The 16,024-nt window shown below is 44.8% G+C and overlaps 1 protein-coding gene across 2 annotated transcripts in view; it reads left to right on the forward strand.

Annotated features, from left to right (window-relative positions):
* E2F5 (E2F transcription factor 5) overlaps positions 595-16,024 on the forward strand; it is a 33,365-nt gene continuing 17,935 nt past the window's right edge. Inside the window, exon 1 of one of the 2 annotated variants that reach the window (XM_018058171.1) lies at positions 595-828. In XM_018058171.1, coding sequence (XP_017913660.1) covers positions 691-828 — 138 coding nt within the window. In that variant the 5' untranslated portion in view covers positions 595-690. The remainder of the gene's footprint in view (positions 829-16,024) is intronic. The other variant, XM_018058170.1, reaches the window with a different exon arrangement.

Below are 16,024 nucleotides of genomic sequence, written 5' to 3' on the forward strand. Positions count from 1 at the left end.
GAAGCTGAAACTCCAATACTTTGGCCACCTGATGAGAAGAGCTGACTCATTTGAAAAGACCCTGATGCTGGGAAAGATTGAGGGCGGGAGGAGAAAGGGACGGCAGAGGATGAGATGGTTGGATGGCATCACCGACTCAATGGACATGAGTTTGAGTAAACTCCGGGAGTTTGTGATGGACAGGGAGCTGGCGTGCTGCAGTCCATGGGGTCGCAAAGAGTCGGACACGACTGAGCCACTGAACTGAACTGAACTGAACTGAAGCCCCTTTTCCCAGTCGCGGAATCCACCTCCCTCCCCGCCCCTCCCGCTCTGCCCCCTTCTCGCCCCGCCCACCGTCCCGCCTCGTCCCTTATCGCCCCTATCGTCTCGCCCCGCCCAGCCCTCCCCTCCCGCCTTCAGCGAAGGGCGTTTCCCCGCGCCAGCGCGCCGTGCGTCACTTCCGGCCATTTAAAGGCGGGCCCCGCCCCCGGCGCGCCGGCTCGCGCTCGCACCCCGCCCCCGGTCGCGGCCGCCTCTTCACGGCCCAGGGCTTGGGGAGGGGAGGGAAGGGGTGGAGGCCTCAGGTGGGTGGGCGCCGCGCACCTGTAGCTGCCAGGAGCCCGCGACCCCTCGTCCCGCCCTCGGCGGGCGGCGACGGCCGCGGCCGCCGCGGGTCCGGCCCGGCAGGTGGCGGAGCGCGGGGACGCGATGGCGGCGGCCGAGCCCGCGAGCTGCGCGCCGCCCGGGGCCGGCAGCAGCCGGCACGAGAAGAGCCTGGGACTGCTCACCGCCAAGTTCGTGTCGCTGCTGCAGGAGGCCAAGGACGGCGTGCTGGACCTCAAGGCGGTGAGCGCGGGCCGCGGTCTCAGGAGGAGGAAGGGCGGGCCGCTGGGTGAGGGGCGCGGGGCGTGAGCAGGGGCCGCGCCGCCGACAAAGAGCCGCGGCGCCCGCGTGGCGTTCACCTCAGCGCGCGGGGCCTGAGCCGGGGCGCCCTGGGGGTCTCCGCCGGTGCGGACTGGCGGCTATTGTAGGCGATTCCTGTGAGGGCGTCTGTCGGTTGTTGAAAACACGCAAGCAGGCAAAACCCGAGTTTGCCACCTCTTCTGGATGAAACAAACAAAACGTGAACTCTGCAGTCCTCCTCTTAAAATAAGAATAGTAAATAAAAGCGCCTCTCCCTCTTAAACTTCTTGTCACAATCCTGGTGACTAAGAGGGATGTTTGATTTGTGAGTTAATTTGGTATCTGAAGCAAGCAAGCGAAACCGGTGTTTGCCACCTCTTCTGAATGAAACAAAAAAGTAAACTCTTCAGTCCTCCTCTTAAAATAATAATAGTAAATAAAAACTCCACTTTCACACTTTTCACAATCCTGATGACTAAGAGGGATGTTTGATTTGTGAGTTAATTTGGTATCTGAAGCAAGCAAACAAAACCCGAGTTTGCCACCTCTTCTGGATGAAACAAAAACGAAGTGAACTCTTCAGTCCTCCTCTTAAAATAATAATAGTAAATAAAAACACCTCTGGCTCTTACACTTCTTTTCATAACCCTGATGACTAAGGTATGTTTGATTTGCGACTTAATATGGTATCTGATACACATGTATAAAAGTGAGACTTGCCATCACACGACGAGGGGATGTTTTATAACTTCCACCAAAAGAGATGGAAGCGCCGCGTAAACTCTCCATCACGGTTTCCCGAGACCGTGTGCTTGGTCTGTTACTACAGTTTCAGAATTTTCAAACAACAACATGCATCAAAAGCTGTTCTGTTAAGCAAAGTGACTTAACCGTTCCAGGCCGGATTTGGAAGGATTCCACACCGCTGAGGAGCAAGAGAATGTGATCACTTGAATTAAAATTCAGCCAGCACACCCAGTTTAAGAACTAAAGCTTTAAGAACAAACGAAAATTTAATGAGTCAGTAAGCATCGCAGGCCTTTCCTAGGCATTACCCCTGAATCTGGTCTGACACGGGGGATTGGGCCTAGCCCCTAAGGGAGTGCTGGGACAACCTTACCTCCCTTGAAGGCTGCCGTTATCAAGACTGTGCTGAAAGAAGGCTGCAGCGTCTGAGCAGAGAGGGTCTTCTGGTTCTCCCTGACCTGAAACTCAAAAAAAAGAGGCCAACTTGATGGCCCCTGCTAGGAGCCCTCCTCTCAGGTTGCCCTGAGAGGTGAGGTGTGTTTTGGAATGTTCTCTCCATCTCCTGGGTGTAGTAGGTGTTCAGTAACTGATTGTTGAGTTATCTGAATTGTTCTACTTTATACAAACAAGGCGTAATGCACAAATTTTGCATTTTTGGAAGTGATTTCTAGTCTTTTTTTTTTTGGAAGTGTTATTTCTAGAATTTTCCTACACCTTTTGGAGATTCTGGTCCTTTTCTTCCCTGTCCCCTACCCCCAGCTCTTTCTTCCATACTTCTCTCCCTCCCTAAAAGTGGTTTACAGCATATATAATAGTTATGAACTGAATTGGATTCTCTTTAAAGAATGTCACAGTAAGTCGTGAGGTCATCGATGAAAGCCAGGGATGTTACACAACACAGCTTGCAAACTGCTATTCAGAATCTAGAAATTCAGTTGTAGCCTGTGACTTCAGAGCGGAATCAGGAGAATTTGGGGTTTTCCAGATGAAACTGAGCTCTAAGGGCTGACTGTGAGGGCTTCTACAACTTGCCTTGGAATAGGATGGAACTTTGCCCTTGCTTTTCTCTCAATTCTTTGTGTTCTTCCTGTTTCATCTGTGGTCATACTTTGCTGTCCAGAAGTCAAAAAGGCAGTGAGAGGGAAGTGGAGTTTTAATATTTCATAACAACTTTGTTTCATTCATCCTGAAACTTTCCTGAAAGTTCAAAGGTTTCTGCAGTAACAGTAGGTCTCATTATATTAATGACTTTTTACTTGTAGAGAGCAGTTTGAAAAACCAGTAATCTTTTTTACATATGTATGAATATGTTTGTAAATTTCACTTATTCACTTTTGCTTATATATGTGTAAAATCTTATATTAAAAAAATCGTATACTGAAATCTTTCCAAAGATGTTTTTTACTGTGCACCATTGTAAAAGATCATAACGACTTTTGATGATACATGTTGAAGATGGATTAACTCTGATAAGTTTCTCTAATTTGAAATTAATTATAAAATCATTTTATATTCTTAGTTGGGAGTAGTGTATTTCTTACATTCTTACTTGGAGGTGGTTTATTTCAACCTTATACACTTGATATTTTTTAAGAGCATTAATGAAAGATTTCTGTGAATATCATGAATATAAAAAAATATTAATTTTTACTTGCATGTGTATTTAACCAAGTGTCTTAGATATCCATAAAATATCCACACCAGGTACATGCTATTTTTTTCGTAACTTAGGACATATACTACTGAAAAATAAGAACATAATGCTGTATCTTAGTGATAACTTTCTTCTTAGTAATTTAACTAATTGAGGACATAGCTTAACAAAGCAAACACATTCTAATAAAGATAATCTAGTATAATTTAACCATAAGGAAGGCATGGAAACACCTTTGAAGTAGTTTAAGATATTTTTATTCAGTATCTTCCTCCTACACCCCCACCGTATAGCCTCATTTACAACAGTGGGAGTGGGGTAGTTACTCTGTTTATTCCAGTGAGATGACAGATTACATCATGGGCCTCTCCATTTATGTAGTTTGTCAATTTATGCTGTTAGTAGTTGGCATTTATTGCAAGTTTAGTACATGCCAGGCATTTTACACATGTTAACTCATGTTATCCTCCTAACTTTAAATTTGGGCTAATCATCCCCACTTCACAGATGAGAAAGCTGGTAGGTTAAGTAACTTGCCTAATGTCACACAGTAGAGAGTGACAGCTGTGACTTGAAACTAGACCATTTTTTTTTTATTTTCTAGGCTATACGGCCTTTCAGTACTCCAAAAAAAGTTAATTTCTTATTTACGTTTTTCATCTGTGTAAGGGCATGGAATCTTTCTTGAAAGAAAAATACGTGATTATTTTTATTATACTTCTACTCATGATAGAAGAGAAAGGATTAATCTCCTGCATTGAAAATGAAGATATTGATGGCAAATTCCATAATATATCATAAATTAAACTAGTCCTATTTGTCTAGAACTAAGAATTTAAGTTAAGATAGTTATGACTGTCTATATGTTGTTGTAAAAATTCCTGTTATAACTAGGTTTTCATATTTGCCATTTTGATGCCATATTCAAGTTTTTAAAGTATGCTTGATTGCTTATCTTTTTTATTATAATTGTTAAAGTTATCAATTGCCTGAATCATACCTGGATTCATATGATAAAATATTTATGGTGTTTCTTATCTCACAGGTCCTTGATTCACAGCCATTTATGATTAGCTGATTAATACACATCCTGCAAGAAACACATGATTTAATCTAAGGCCTCAGTTTGTGACACTGAGCAAAGATGTGATGTTAGAGAATAAAGCAAGGATTATCCTAGGGAGAGAGATTTAGATGGAACAGCCAGAACTTTAGTATGTGCTTAAATCTTCGCAGGACAATTTGACTTGTGAGTATATACCCCAAATAATTGAAAACAGTGTCTTGAACATATACCTGTATACTATGTTCATAGCAGCATAATTCACAATAGCCGAAACGTGGACACAACCCGTCAACAAATGAATTAGATAAGCAAAATGTGATAATATATACGTATAATGGAAGGTTATGCGACCTTAAAAAGGAAGGGATTTCTGACACATGCATAGATGAACCTTTAATACCTTCAGTTCAGTTCAGTCGCTCAGTCATGTCTGACTCTTTGCGACCCCATGAATCACAGAACGCCAGGCCTCCCTGTCCATCACCAACTTCTGGAGTTTACCCAAACTCATGTCCATCAAGTTGGTGATGCCATCCAGCCATCTTATCCTCTATCGTCCCCTCCTCCTGCCCCCAATCCCTCCCAGCATCAGAGTCTTTTCCAGTGAGTCAACTCTTGGCATGAGGTAGCCATAGTATACGAGTTTCAGCTTTAGCATCAGTCCTTCCAAAGAACACCCAGGGCTGATCTCCTTCAGAATGGACTGGTTAGATCTCCTTGCAGTCCAAGGGACTCTCAAGAGTCTTCTCCAACACCACACTTCAAAAGCATCAATTCTTTGGTGCTCAGCCTTCTTCACAGTCCAATTCTCACATCCATACATGACTACTGGAAAAACCATAGCCTTGACTAGACGGACCTTTGTTGGCAAAGTAACGTCTCTGCTTTTGAATGTGCTATCTAGGTTGGTCATAACTTTCCTTCCAAGGAGTAAGTGTCTTTTAATTTCATGACTGCAGTCACCATCTGCAGTGATTTTCAGTTCAGTTCAGTTCAGTCGCTCAGTCATGTCTGACTCTTTGTGACCCTAGGAATCACAGCACACCATGCCTCCCTGTCCATCACCAACTCCCAGAGTTCACTCAGACTCACATCCATCTAGTCAGTGATACCATCCAGCCATCTCATCCTCTGTCGTCCCCTTCTCCTCCTGCCCCCAATCCCTCCCAGCATCAGAGTCTTTTTCAGTGAGTCAGCTGTTTGCATGAGGTGGCCAAAGTACTGGAATTTCAGCTTTAGCATCCTTCCAAAGAACACCCAGGGCTGATCTTCAGAATGGACTGGTTGGATCTCCTTGCAGTCCAAGGGACTCTCTAGAGTCTTCTCCAACACCACAGTTCAAAAGCATCAATTCTACAGTGCTCAGCTTTCTTCACAGTCCAACTCTCACATCCATACATGACCACTGGAAAAACCATAGCAGTGATTTCGGAGCCCCCAAAATAAAGTCTGACACTGTTTCCCCATCTATTTGCCATGAAGTGATGGGACCAGATGCCATGATCTTAGTTTTCTGAATGTTGAGCTTTAAGCCAACTTTTCACTCCTCTCTTTCACTTTCATCAAGAGGCTCTTTAATTCTTCACTTTCTGCCTGTAAGTGTGGTGTCATCTACATATCTGAGGTTATTGATATTTCTCGCGGCAATTGATTCCAGCTTGTCCTTCTTCCAGCCCAGAGTTTCTCATGATGTACTCTGCGTACAAGTTAAATAAGCACAAGCCTCTAGACCAGCCTTAACTACCAGGACAGAGATACCAGAAGTAAGAAAACTAAAGTCCCAAAGCCTGCAGGCTGAGTCCACACATGCAGGCTAGACACTTTCCCCAATTTGTTACACCTTTTTATAGCTGCGGTGGTAACTTTTATTTTCTCAAATTGTAAACATAAATTTTGAGAGCCTCAATTTAGAGTTGTTGTCAAGAACTCACCATTGTTATAGGTAGGTATATAAGTTGATTCTAGGTTTCTTCCATTTCATTCAGTAAATATGAGTTACCCGGTTTGCACCCTGGCCCCTTGCTTAGTAGCCTTAACTAGGTGGACCTTTGTTGGCAAAGTAATGTCTCTGCTTTTTAATATGCTATCTAGGTTGCTCATAACTTTCCTTTAATACCTTAGCTAGTCACAAAAAGACAAATGCTGTATGATACCACTTATATGAAGTGATCGGAGTAGTCAAGTTCATAGAGACAGAATGCAGAGTTGTTGCTAGGGGAGGGGAGAATGGGAAGTTGTTGCTTCGTGGATGTTTTAGGGCTCAGTTGTGCTCTCTCAAAATCTCTGTAAAAGTCTTTAGCCCAGGTATATTAGAATGTGATTGTATTTGGAGATGGGTCTTTGAAGAGATGATTCTGTTAAAATGAGGCCATTAGAGTGAGTACATAGCCAATCTGACTGGTGCCCGTGTGAGAAGAGGCAGTCTGGACCCACAGGCACTGGGGACGCCCAGACAGAGGGAAGCGCGGATGAGGACACGGCGAGGAACACCATCTGCAAGCCAAGGAGAGAGACATCAGAAGAAATCAAGCCCGCCCACGCCTTGATCTTGGACTTCAAGCCTCTGGGACTGTGACAAAATTAATTTCTTGTGTTTGAACAACCCAGCCTGTGGTATTTTTATTATGCAGCCCTAGCAAACTAGTGGTGTGGGTGTAGAGTTTCAGTTGTGCAACATGAGAAGGACTCTGGAGAACTGATTGCACAGCAGTGTGAAGGTACTTAAAACTACTAAACTGTACACTTGAACAAGGGTTAAGATGCTAATTTTCAATTCAGTTCAGTCGCTCAGTCCTGTCCTACTCTGCGAACCCATGAATCGCAGCATGCCAGGCCTCCCTGTCCATCACCAACTCTCAGAGTTCACTCAGACTCACGTCCATTGAGTCGGTGAGGCCATCCAACCATCTCATCCTCTGTCATCCCCTTCTCCTCCTGCCCCCAATCCCTCCCAGCATCAGAGTCTTTTCCAATGAGTCAACTCTTGGCATGAGGTGGCCAAAGTATTGGAATTTCAGCTTTAGCATCATTCCTTCCAAAGAACAGCCAGGACTGATCTCCTTTAGGATGGACTGGTTGGACCTCCTTGTAGTCCAAGGGACTCTCAAGAGTCTTCTCCAACACCACAGTTCAAAACCATCAATTCTTTGGCACTCAGCTTTCTTCACAGTCCAACTCCCACATCCATACATGACCACTGGAAAAACCATAGCCTTGACTAGACGGACCTTTTTTGGCAAAGTAATGTCTCTGCTTTTGAATATGCTATCTAGGTTGGTCATAACTTTCCTTCCAAGGAGTAAGCGTCTGTTAATTTCATGGCTGCAGAGTCACCATCTGCAGTGATTTTGGAGCCCCCAAAAATAAAGTCTGACACTGTCTCCACTGTTTCCCCATCTATTTCCCATGAAGTGATGGGACCAGATGCCATGATCTTAGTTTTCTGAATGTTGACCTTTAAGCTAATTTTTTCACTCTCCTCTTTTACTTTGATCAAGAGGCTTTTTAGTTCCTCTTCACTCTGCCCATAAGGGTGGTGTCATCTACATATCTGAGGTTATTGATATTTCTCCCGGCAATCTTGATTTCAGCTTGTGCTTCTTCCAGCCCAGCGTTTCTCATGATGTATTCATTCCAATGCCAAAGAAAGGCAATGCCGAAGAATGCTCAAACTACCGCACAATTGCACTCATCTCACACGCTAGTAAAGTAATGCTCAAAATTCTCCAAGCCAGGCTTCAGCAGTATGTGAACCGTGAACTTCCAGATGTTCAAGCTGGTTTTAGAAAAGGCAGAGGAACTAGAGATCAAATTGCCAACATTCACTGGATCATGGAAAAAGCAAGAGAGTTCCAGAAAAACATCTATTTCTGCTTTATTGACTGTGCAAAAGCCTTTGACTATGTGGATCACAATAAACTGGAAAATTCAGAAAGAGATGAGAATACCAGACCACCTGACCTGCCTCTTGAGAAACCTATACCCAGGTCAGGAAGTAACAGTTAGAACTGGACATGGAACAACAGACTGGTTCCAAATAGGAAAAGGAGTATGTCAAGGCTGTATATTGTCACCCTGCTTATTTAACTTATATACAGAGTACACATGGTTACTAATAGCTAATACTAAGTGACTGGCACTAGGCCAGGTGCTTTACTTTTAACAATACATTTCATCCATGTAGCAAAACCATAAATGAGTTATTATACTTGCATTTTGCTCATTAGGAGATTGAGGTTTAATGAGGTTAATTGGCTACAACCAGTATCCACAGAAAAGGAGGTAAGAACCCAGATAATATAGACCTGCCTACCTCCAAAGTTTTTGTATAATGTGAAGAACAACTTTTTTTAGAGAACAAGAAAATACACACAAAAAGAGAAACCAACGGCCTCATTTTCCAGTTCTGGACAGGCTTACAGCTAAAAGAGTACTAAGAGTTCTGCCACTTGTCTACAGTGTTTCTTGGCTGTGTCCTGTATCCTTTCTGTCTTACCATTAAGGTGGAAGTAGGAAGGAGGCACGAGCCGTCCTAAGTGGTGGCAGTAGTTGTGAACTGAGAAGCATCAGGCAGATTTTCAGTTCAGTTCAGTTCAGTCACTCATTTGTGTCTAACTCTGCGACCCCATGGACTGCAGCACACCTGGCCTCCCTGTCCATCACCAACACCCAGAGCTTGCTCATACTCATGTCCAGTGAGTCATTGATGCCATCCATCCATCTCATCCTCTGTGGTCCCCTTCTCCTCCCGCCTTTGATCTTTCCCAGCATCAGGGTCTTTTCCAATGAGTTAGTTCTTCGCATCAGGTAGCCAAAGTATTGGAGTTTCAGCTTCAACATCAATCCTTCCAATGAACATTCAGGACACCTTTAGGATGGACTGGTTAGATATCCTTGCAATCCAAGGGACTCTCAAGGGTCTTCTCCAGCACCACAGTTCAAAAGCATCAGTTCTTTGGTGCTCAGTTTTCTTTATAGTCCAACTCTCACATCCATATGTGACTACTGGAAAAACCATAGCTTTGACTAGACGGACCTTTGGCAGATTTTATGTTTGTGCAAAACAATAGGCTTTCCACCCCAACGCTTCGAGAAAGCTGGAGGCCTTGAAAGGGATTATACCGACTTTCTCAGTGTGTAGACAAAAGGTCAAATGCATCAGCATCTCCTGTATCTTTAAAGAAAATAGATTCTAACATCGGACCTAGGAAATCAGATCCTATAATAGGGCTAGAGAAGGAGCCTTGGAATTGGTATTTTTAAATAGATAACCCCTAGTGGTTTTGATACATACTGACATCTGAGAACCATGGAATGAACTCTCCTGCCGTCTCTTTTCTGCCTTATTCATGAATCAAAAAGCACTGTTCTGGTAGTTCAGTTCAATTCAGTCACTCAGTCGTGTCCGACTCTTTGCGACCCCATGAATTGCAGCATGACAGGCCTCCCTGTCCATCACCAACTCCCGGAGTTCACTCAGACTCCTGTCCATCGAGTCAGTTCTGGTAGTAGAAGGAGTTAAATGTGGGAACATAATTGACCCTTTAGGAGCTCACTAAAACTGATGAGAGCTACTCTTGGGGAAATGTTGGAGGCTACGGATGGAGGAAATTACTCTTTTATATGCTCTGGAATAGTCTGCTTATGTCTGAATAGCAGCATATTGTGGCCAGGTTTGATCCCTGGGTTGGGAAGATCCCCTGGAGGAGGGCATAGCATAGATCCCTTGGAGTGGGAGGGCATCTAGGAAAATTACAAGATTTAAAATTTTATATTGTTAAAAAGAACAAGATTGGCATAACTGGCTGATCATCATTTGTGTTCCAGGGGACTGAGCAGTGGATGAAGTGATGCTCACATGATGCAAGGCCCTCCATCACTGGGGAAGATTCTCTCCGTGACTGGAAACTGTGTAGGCACAACTGGAGACATGTTAGCTATATTCTCGTCTAGGGGAAGAGTCAGAGAAGGCAATGGCCCCCCACTCAGTCCTCCTGCCTGGAAGATCCCATGGATGGGGGAGCCTGGAAGGCTGCAGTCCATGGGGTCGCTGAGGGTTGGACACGACTGAGCAACTTCACTTTCACTTTTCACTTTCATGCATTGGAGAAGGCAATGGCAGCCCACTCCAGTGTCCTTGCCTGGAGAATCCCAGGGCCGGGGGAGCCTGGTGGGCTGCCGTCTGTGGGGTCGCACAGAGTCGGACGTGACTGAAGTGACTGAGCAGCAGCAGAAGCAGGGGAAGAGTAAGAAGGATTTAGTTGAGACCCTCAGTTAGCAGAGATTTCCTTAGCAGAGGGCCCAAGTATTGAGCTTTTGCTAATTTTATGCATCATTTTCTTTTTAGCAACATCTTGTTACATTTTTAAAGGTAGCATTGCTGTTGTTCAGTGGCTAAGTTGTGTCCAACTCTTTTGTGGCCCCATAGACTGTAGCCTGACAGGCTCCTCTGTCCATGGGATTTTCCAGGCAAGAATACTGGAGTGGGTCACCATTTCCTTCTTCAAAAGGTAACTTAACAGACTAGAGACACACTTTGAATTACTAGTTCACAGGGGAAAAAATAACAGAGAAAGCTGTGAAAAGGATAAAAAGATAAAATGCATGAAAGCATAATACACAGAAAATATCAAATGAGTAATAATTGAAACCTACTAGTTTCTCCAGTATGTGAATGTATCCAGTTCCTTTCTCCTTAGTAAGGTGGTTTAGATGGAAAAAATTCAGGCATCTGTTGTCTAAAAGAAAAGCACCAACAAAGGAATCAAAATTTTTTAATTGCAGTATACCAGGCAAAGAGAAATCCGGAGTGAAGGTACTAATTTCCAGAGAAAGTCTACCTTAATATCAGGTGCACTCAATGGTATAAACTGATAGAGATCATAATCCAAAGGTGAAGCGTAAAAGTCATTGTTTAAATAGTGCATAGCAGCATGGGTCACACGTGCATTTGTCTGGACGTGTGTTCTACATTATTCTTTAGTATGGTAAATTTGGGTATGACAGATATTTCTTATAAATATATTTCTTTTAGATTTTGCCATTTAAGACTATATTTCCCCAATTATTAGTTCATGGATCTCCCTTTCTGTCTTGAACTTAATATGTTTGTACAAGGGAGGTTTACCTTTTTAAAGTATATCTGTTGAAATAACATATAAATAGTAGAAAACTTGGGAAAAAATGAATATAGTCCAGAATAAAAACTACCCAGTACACCACTACCCGAAGAGAGCCACTATTTTCAATTTTCAGTATTTCCCCAATTTGTTACACAACTGAGGTATTAACCTTTATTTTCTCAAATTGTAAACATAAATTTTGAGAGCCTCAATTTAGAGTTGTCATCAAGAACTCACCATTCTTATAGGTTGGTATATAAGTTGATTCTAGGTTTTTTCCGTTTCATTCAGTAAATACTAGTTAACCAGTGTTCACCCTGGCCCCTTCCTTAGTAGCTTGGAGCTTACAGCTGTGGGGCAGAGGGAGGGAGACGGGACCCTTCTCTGCTGGGAGCTGGACCCTTCTCAGGGCTCAGAGAGGTGTGGCTGCCCTGCTGAGCCCGGGACCACGACAGAGAGCCTCCAGGGGCCAGTGAGGGGCGAGCCGGCTCCACAGCCCTCAGAGACTCTGGTGCTGTTGTCACATATGAAGTGTGAGCATTTAAGGTCAGGTGGTTCTCCTTAGGGACTTCCCTGGTGGCTCATACAGTAAAAGCATCTGCCTACAATGTGGGAGACATGGGTTCCATCCCTGGGTTGGGAAGATCCGCTGGAGAAGGAAATGGCAACCCACTCCAGTACTCTTGCCTGGAAAATCTCATGGATGGAGGAGCCTGGTAGGCTACAGTCCATGGGGTCGCAAAGAGTCAGACATGACTGAGTGACTTCACTTCACTTCTGTCTACCATCACTGGCCTGAAATCACAGATGTGAAAGAATGTGATTATAGTCACCATAAGCATCTAACAGATGGTTCTTTCCTTAGAGCAGCACCCAGCGCCTCAAGGACCCAGGCCCCTCCAGGCGTCTACCCCCACCCACCCCCCTCCGCCCCAGCCTCTTCCAGCACCCAGCCCTCCAGCCATAGTCCTTCTGGGGCCTTGCCCTCTACTCCTGCCCTAGGGCTGCAAGAGCAGGCCTTCCCTTCTGCCTGGAGCAAATGTTTACACAAACACACACACACACAGGGCCCTCTTCCCTTCTGCCTGGAGCGCATTTTGACACACACGCACTATCCCCCCCCCCCCCCCAACATTGGCTGATTCTCTAAACCCTGTGGTCTCAGTTTAAATGTTTTCTTAGATGCTGTGATAGATAGAATATGACTCCTGAAAGATACCCATGGCTTAATGCCTGGGACCTGTGACTGTGTTACGTGCTCAGCTGCTTCAGATGTGTCTGACTGTGTGACCCCGTGGACTATAGCCACCAGATTCCTCTGTCCATGGCATTTCCCAGGCTAGAATACTGGAGTGGGTTGCCATTTCGAAGGGATCTTACCAACCCAGGGATCGAATCCACATCTGTTATGTCTCCTGCATTGGCAGGCGGATTCTTTACCACTGAGCCACCAGGGAAGCCCCATGAATGTGTTCAGTTAAGGGAAATTAAAGTTGCTGATCAGCTGGTATTGTTAAGATGAGGAGATTTTCCTGAATTACGCAGTTGAGCCCACTGATAATTACCAGGGTCTTTAAAAGTGGAAGAGGCTTCCCTGGTGGCTCAGAGGTTAAAGTGTCTGCCTGCAATGCCGGAGACCCGGGTTTGATCCTTGGGTCAGGAAGATCCTCTGGAGAAGGAAATGGCAGCCCACTCCGGTATTCTTGCCTGGAGAATCCCATGGATGGAGGAGCCTGGTAGGCTACAGTCCATGGGGTCGCAAAGAGTTGGACACGACTGAGCAACTTCACTCATTTCACTTAAAAGTGGAAAAGGGAGGCAGAAGAGATGGAGCCAGAGAGATGGCCATGTGGAAACAACTCGGCCAGACCATTGCTGGAGGAGAGAGGGAAGTGAAGTCACTCAGTCGTGTGAGTGACTCTTCCAGGGGATCTTCCAGACCCAGGGATTGAACCCGAGTTTTCTGCACTGTAGCCAGACTATTTACCATCTGAGCCCCCAGGGAAGCCCTGGAGGAGAGAAGCCATTGGTCAAGGAGTGCCGCAGACTGGAAGCCGAGGCGGGGTCTGCGCTAGAGCACCCCGAAGGAGCACAGCTTCGCCGTGACTTGAACTCAGGGAGGCATGTTTGGACTTCTGTTTACAGAACTATATGATACTACATCTATGTTGAGTTCAGTTGAGTTCAGTCGCTGAGTCATGTCTGACTCTTTGCAACCCCATGAATTGCAGCATGCCAGGCCTCCCTATCCATCACCCATTCGGATCTTACCCACACTCATGTCCATCAAGTCAGTGATGCCATCCAGCCATCTCATCCTCTGTCATCCCCTTCTCCTCCTGCCCCCAATCCTTCCCAGCATCAGAGTCTTTTCCAATGAGTCAACTCTTGGCATGAGGTGGCCAAAGTATTGGAGTTTCAGCTTTAGTATCATTCCTTCCAATGAACACCTAGTACTGATCTCCTTTAGAATGGACTGGTTGGATTTCCTTGCAGCCCAAGGGACTCTCAAGAGTCTTCTCCAACACCACAGTTCAAAAGCATCAATTCTTTGGCGCTGTTTTCTTCACAGTCCAACTCTCAGATCCATACATGACCACTGGAAAAACCATAGCCTTAACGGACCTTTGTTGGCAAAGTAATGTCTCTGCTTTTGAATATACTATCTAGGTTGGTCATTACTTTCCTTCCAAGGAGTAAGAGTCTTTTAATTTCATGGCTGCAATCACCATCTGCAGTGATTTTGGAGCCCAAAAAATAAAGTCTGACATTAGTGGTAATTTGGATAGCAGCAATAGCAGACTGGCTCAGATGCACTTTCTAGCTCTTTTCCTTTAATCTGAAGTGGCTGAAGTTAGTTCCTGTTTATCCTCTTTCTCAGTTACCTGTTCTTTTTCTTAATATCCTTTATCACAAATGGGGTTGATTCTTCCTTTATTTATTTGCCTGTGGTTCCCTTCTAGACCAAGTGCCCTGTGAGGTGAGGGACTGTGTACACACAGTACCAGTACACGCAGGACATGGACTGATCCAGCCAGTCTGTCATAAGCTTCCAACAGATAGAATGGACATGATCAGATTTGACTTAGGTGAAAAGGCATTCCCAGCAGGGCATTAAGTGCCAAAGGCCAGTGAAAGAGATGGTACATTTAAGAAGCTATAAATCAGATGACTATTTAGAGAATGTGGTTGTCATTTAGGCATGATTATAGGCCTGAACTAAGGTAGTTCAGTTCAGTCGCTCAGTTGTGTCCAACTCTTGGCAACCCCCTGAACCACAGCACGCTAGGCCTCCCTGTCCATCACCAACTCCCGGAGTTTATCCAAACTCATGTCCGTTGAGTCAGTGATGCCATCCAACCATCTCAGCCTCTGTAGTCCCCTTCTCCTCCTGCCTTCAACCTTTCCCAGCATCAGGGTCTTTTCAAATGGGTTAGCTCTAGAGGCAGTGGAAATATAAAGAAGTGAAGAAATATTTAGTTTTAGAAGGGACAGAACTTGGATGCTGAGTCTAGGCAAAAGATTGCCGAGTAATGGCGTGGTCATCAGAGTGGATGGTGGTCATTTTCACTTAGAGGTTACAAAAAGAAAAGGAATTTGGAGGAAAGGGAAGTTCAGTTCTAGACTTGTGTGAGATGCCTGCAGGCCATCCTTGAGTGGATATTTGGCAACCTGTGGGATTTATGAATCTGGAGCCCACGAAGAGACCAGGGTTACCAGTTTGATTTGGAAATGACTGGTTTATGAGGTTTAGAGTGGACAGAGAACTAAGTGAAATTCTGGGAAACACTCACAGCCCAGAAGCAGCAGAGAAAAAGGAGACTTGAGAGAAAACAGCCTGAGACCGAGGAGGAAATAAACCTGTGGACTGGAGGCAGCAAGGCCAGGGAACAGTGTTTGAGGAAAGAGGGAACCAGAGTCAAGTGCTTTGGAGGATACAAGACTTTGTAGTATCCATTGGATTTAGCAACATGTCCAGGAAACATTTTTGGCATTTAGACATTTTGAATGATTTCTGCTTATGATAATCTAAACAATGACTAGACAATGACTAGATCAAAGGATATTAAAAATGCAAAAAACTTTTATGGCTGTTGCCAAACTGCTTTACAAAACAACGATACTTACAGTCTGCTAGATACTTACAGTCTACTAGAAGCGTATAATCATGACCAGGAACTCTCACCACATCAGGAACAGCCCAGTGGCTAAAAGGTCAGCCCACCAGGCTCCTCTGTCCATGGGCATTCTCCAGGCAAGAATACTGGAATGGCTTGCCATGCCCTCCTGCAGGGGATCTTCCCGACCCAGGGATCGAACACAGGTCTCCTGCACTGCAGGCAGATTCTTTACCGTCTGAGGCACCAGGGAAGCCTACATCCTGACTTTATTTACCATGTTCAGTGGCCTTGGGCAAGTTACTGAGTTTACTTTCTGCTTTTACAAAAATGGTGAAAATGGTTGTTATACAAATGGCTAAAGGGAGTTCTACATTTAAAACACTGAAAGTGCCCAGCACATTGTAAGTGCTGTTTCCAAGTAGATAACTGG

The sequence above is a fragment of the Capra hircus genome, chromosome 14, assembly GCF_001704415.2.
Source record: "Capra hircus breed San Clemente chromosome 14, ASM170441v1, whole genome shotgun sequence".
In the NCBI taxonomy this organism is placed as follows: Eukaryota; Metazoa; Chordata; class Mammalia; order Artiodactyla; family Bovidae; genus Capra; species Capra hircus.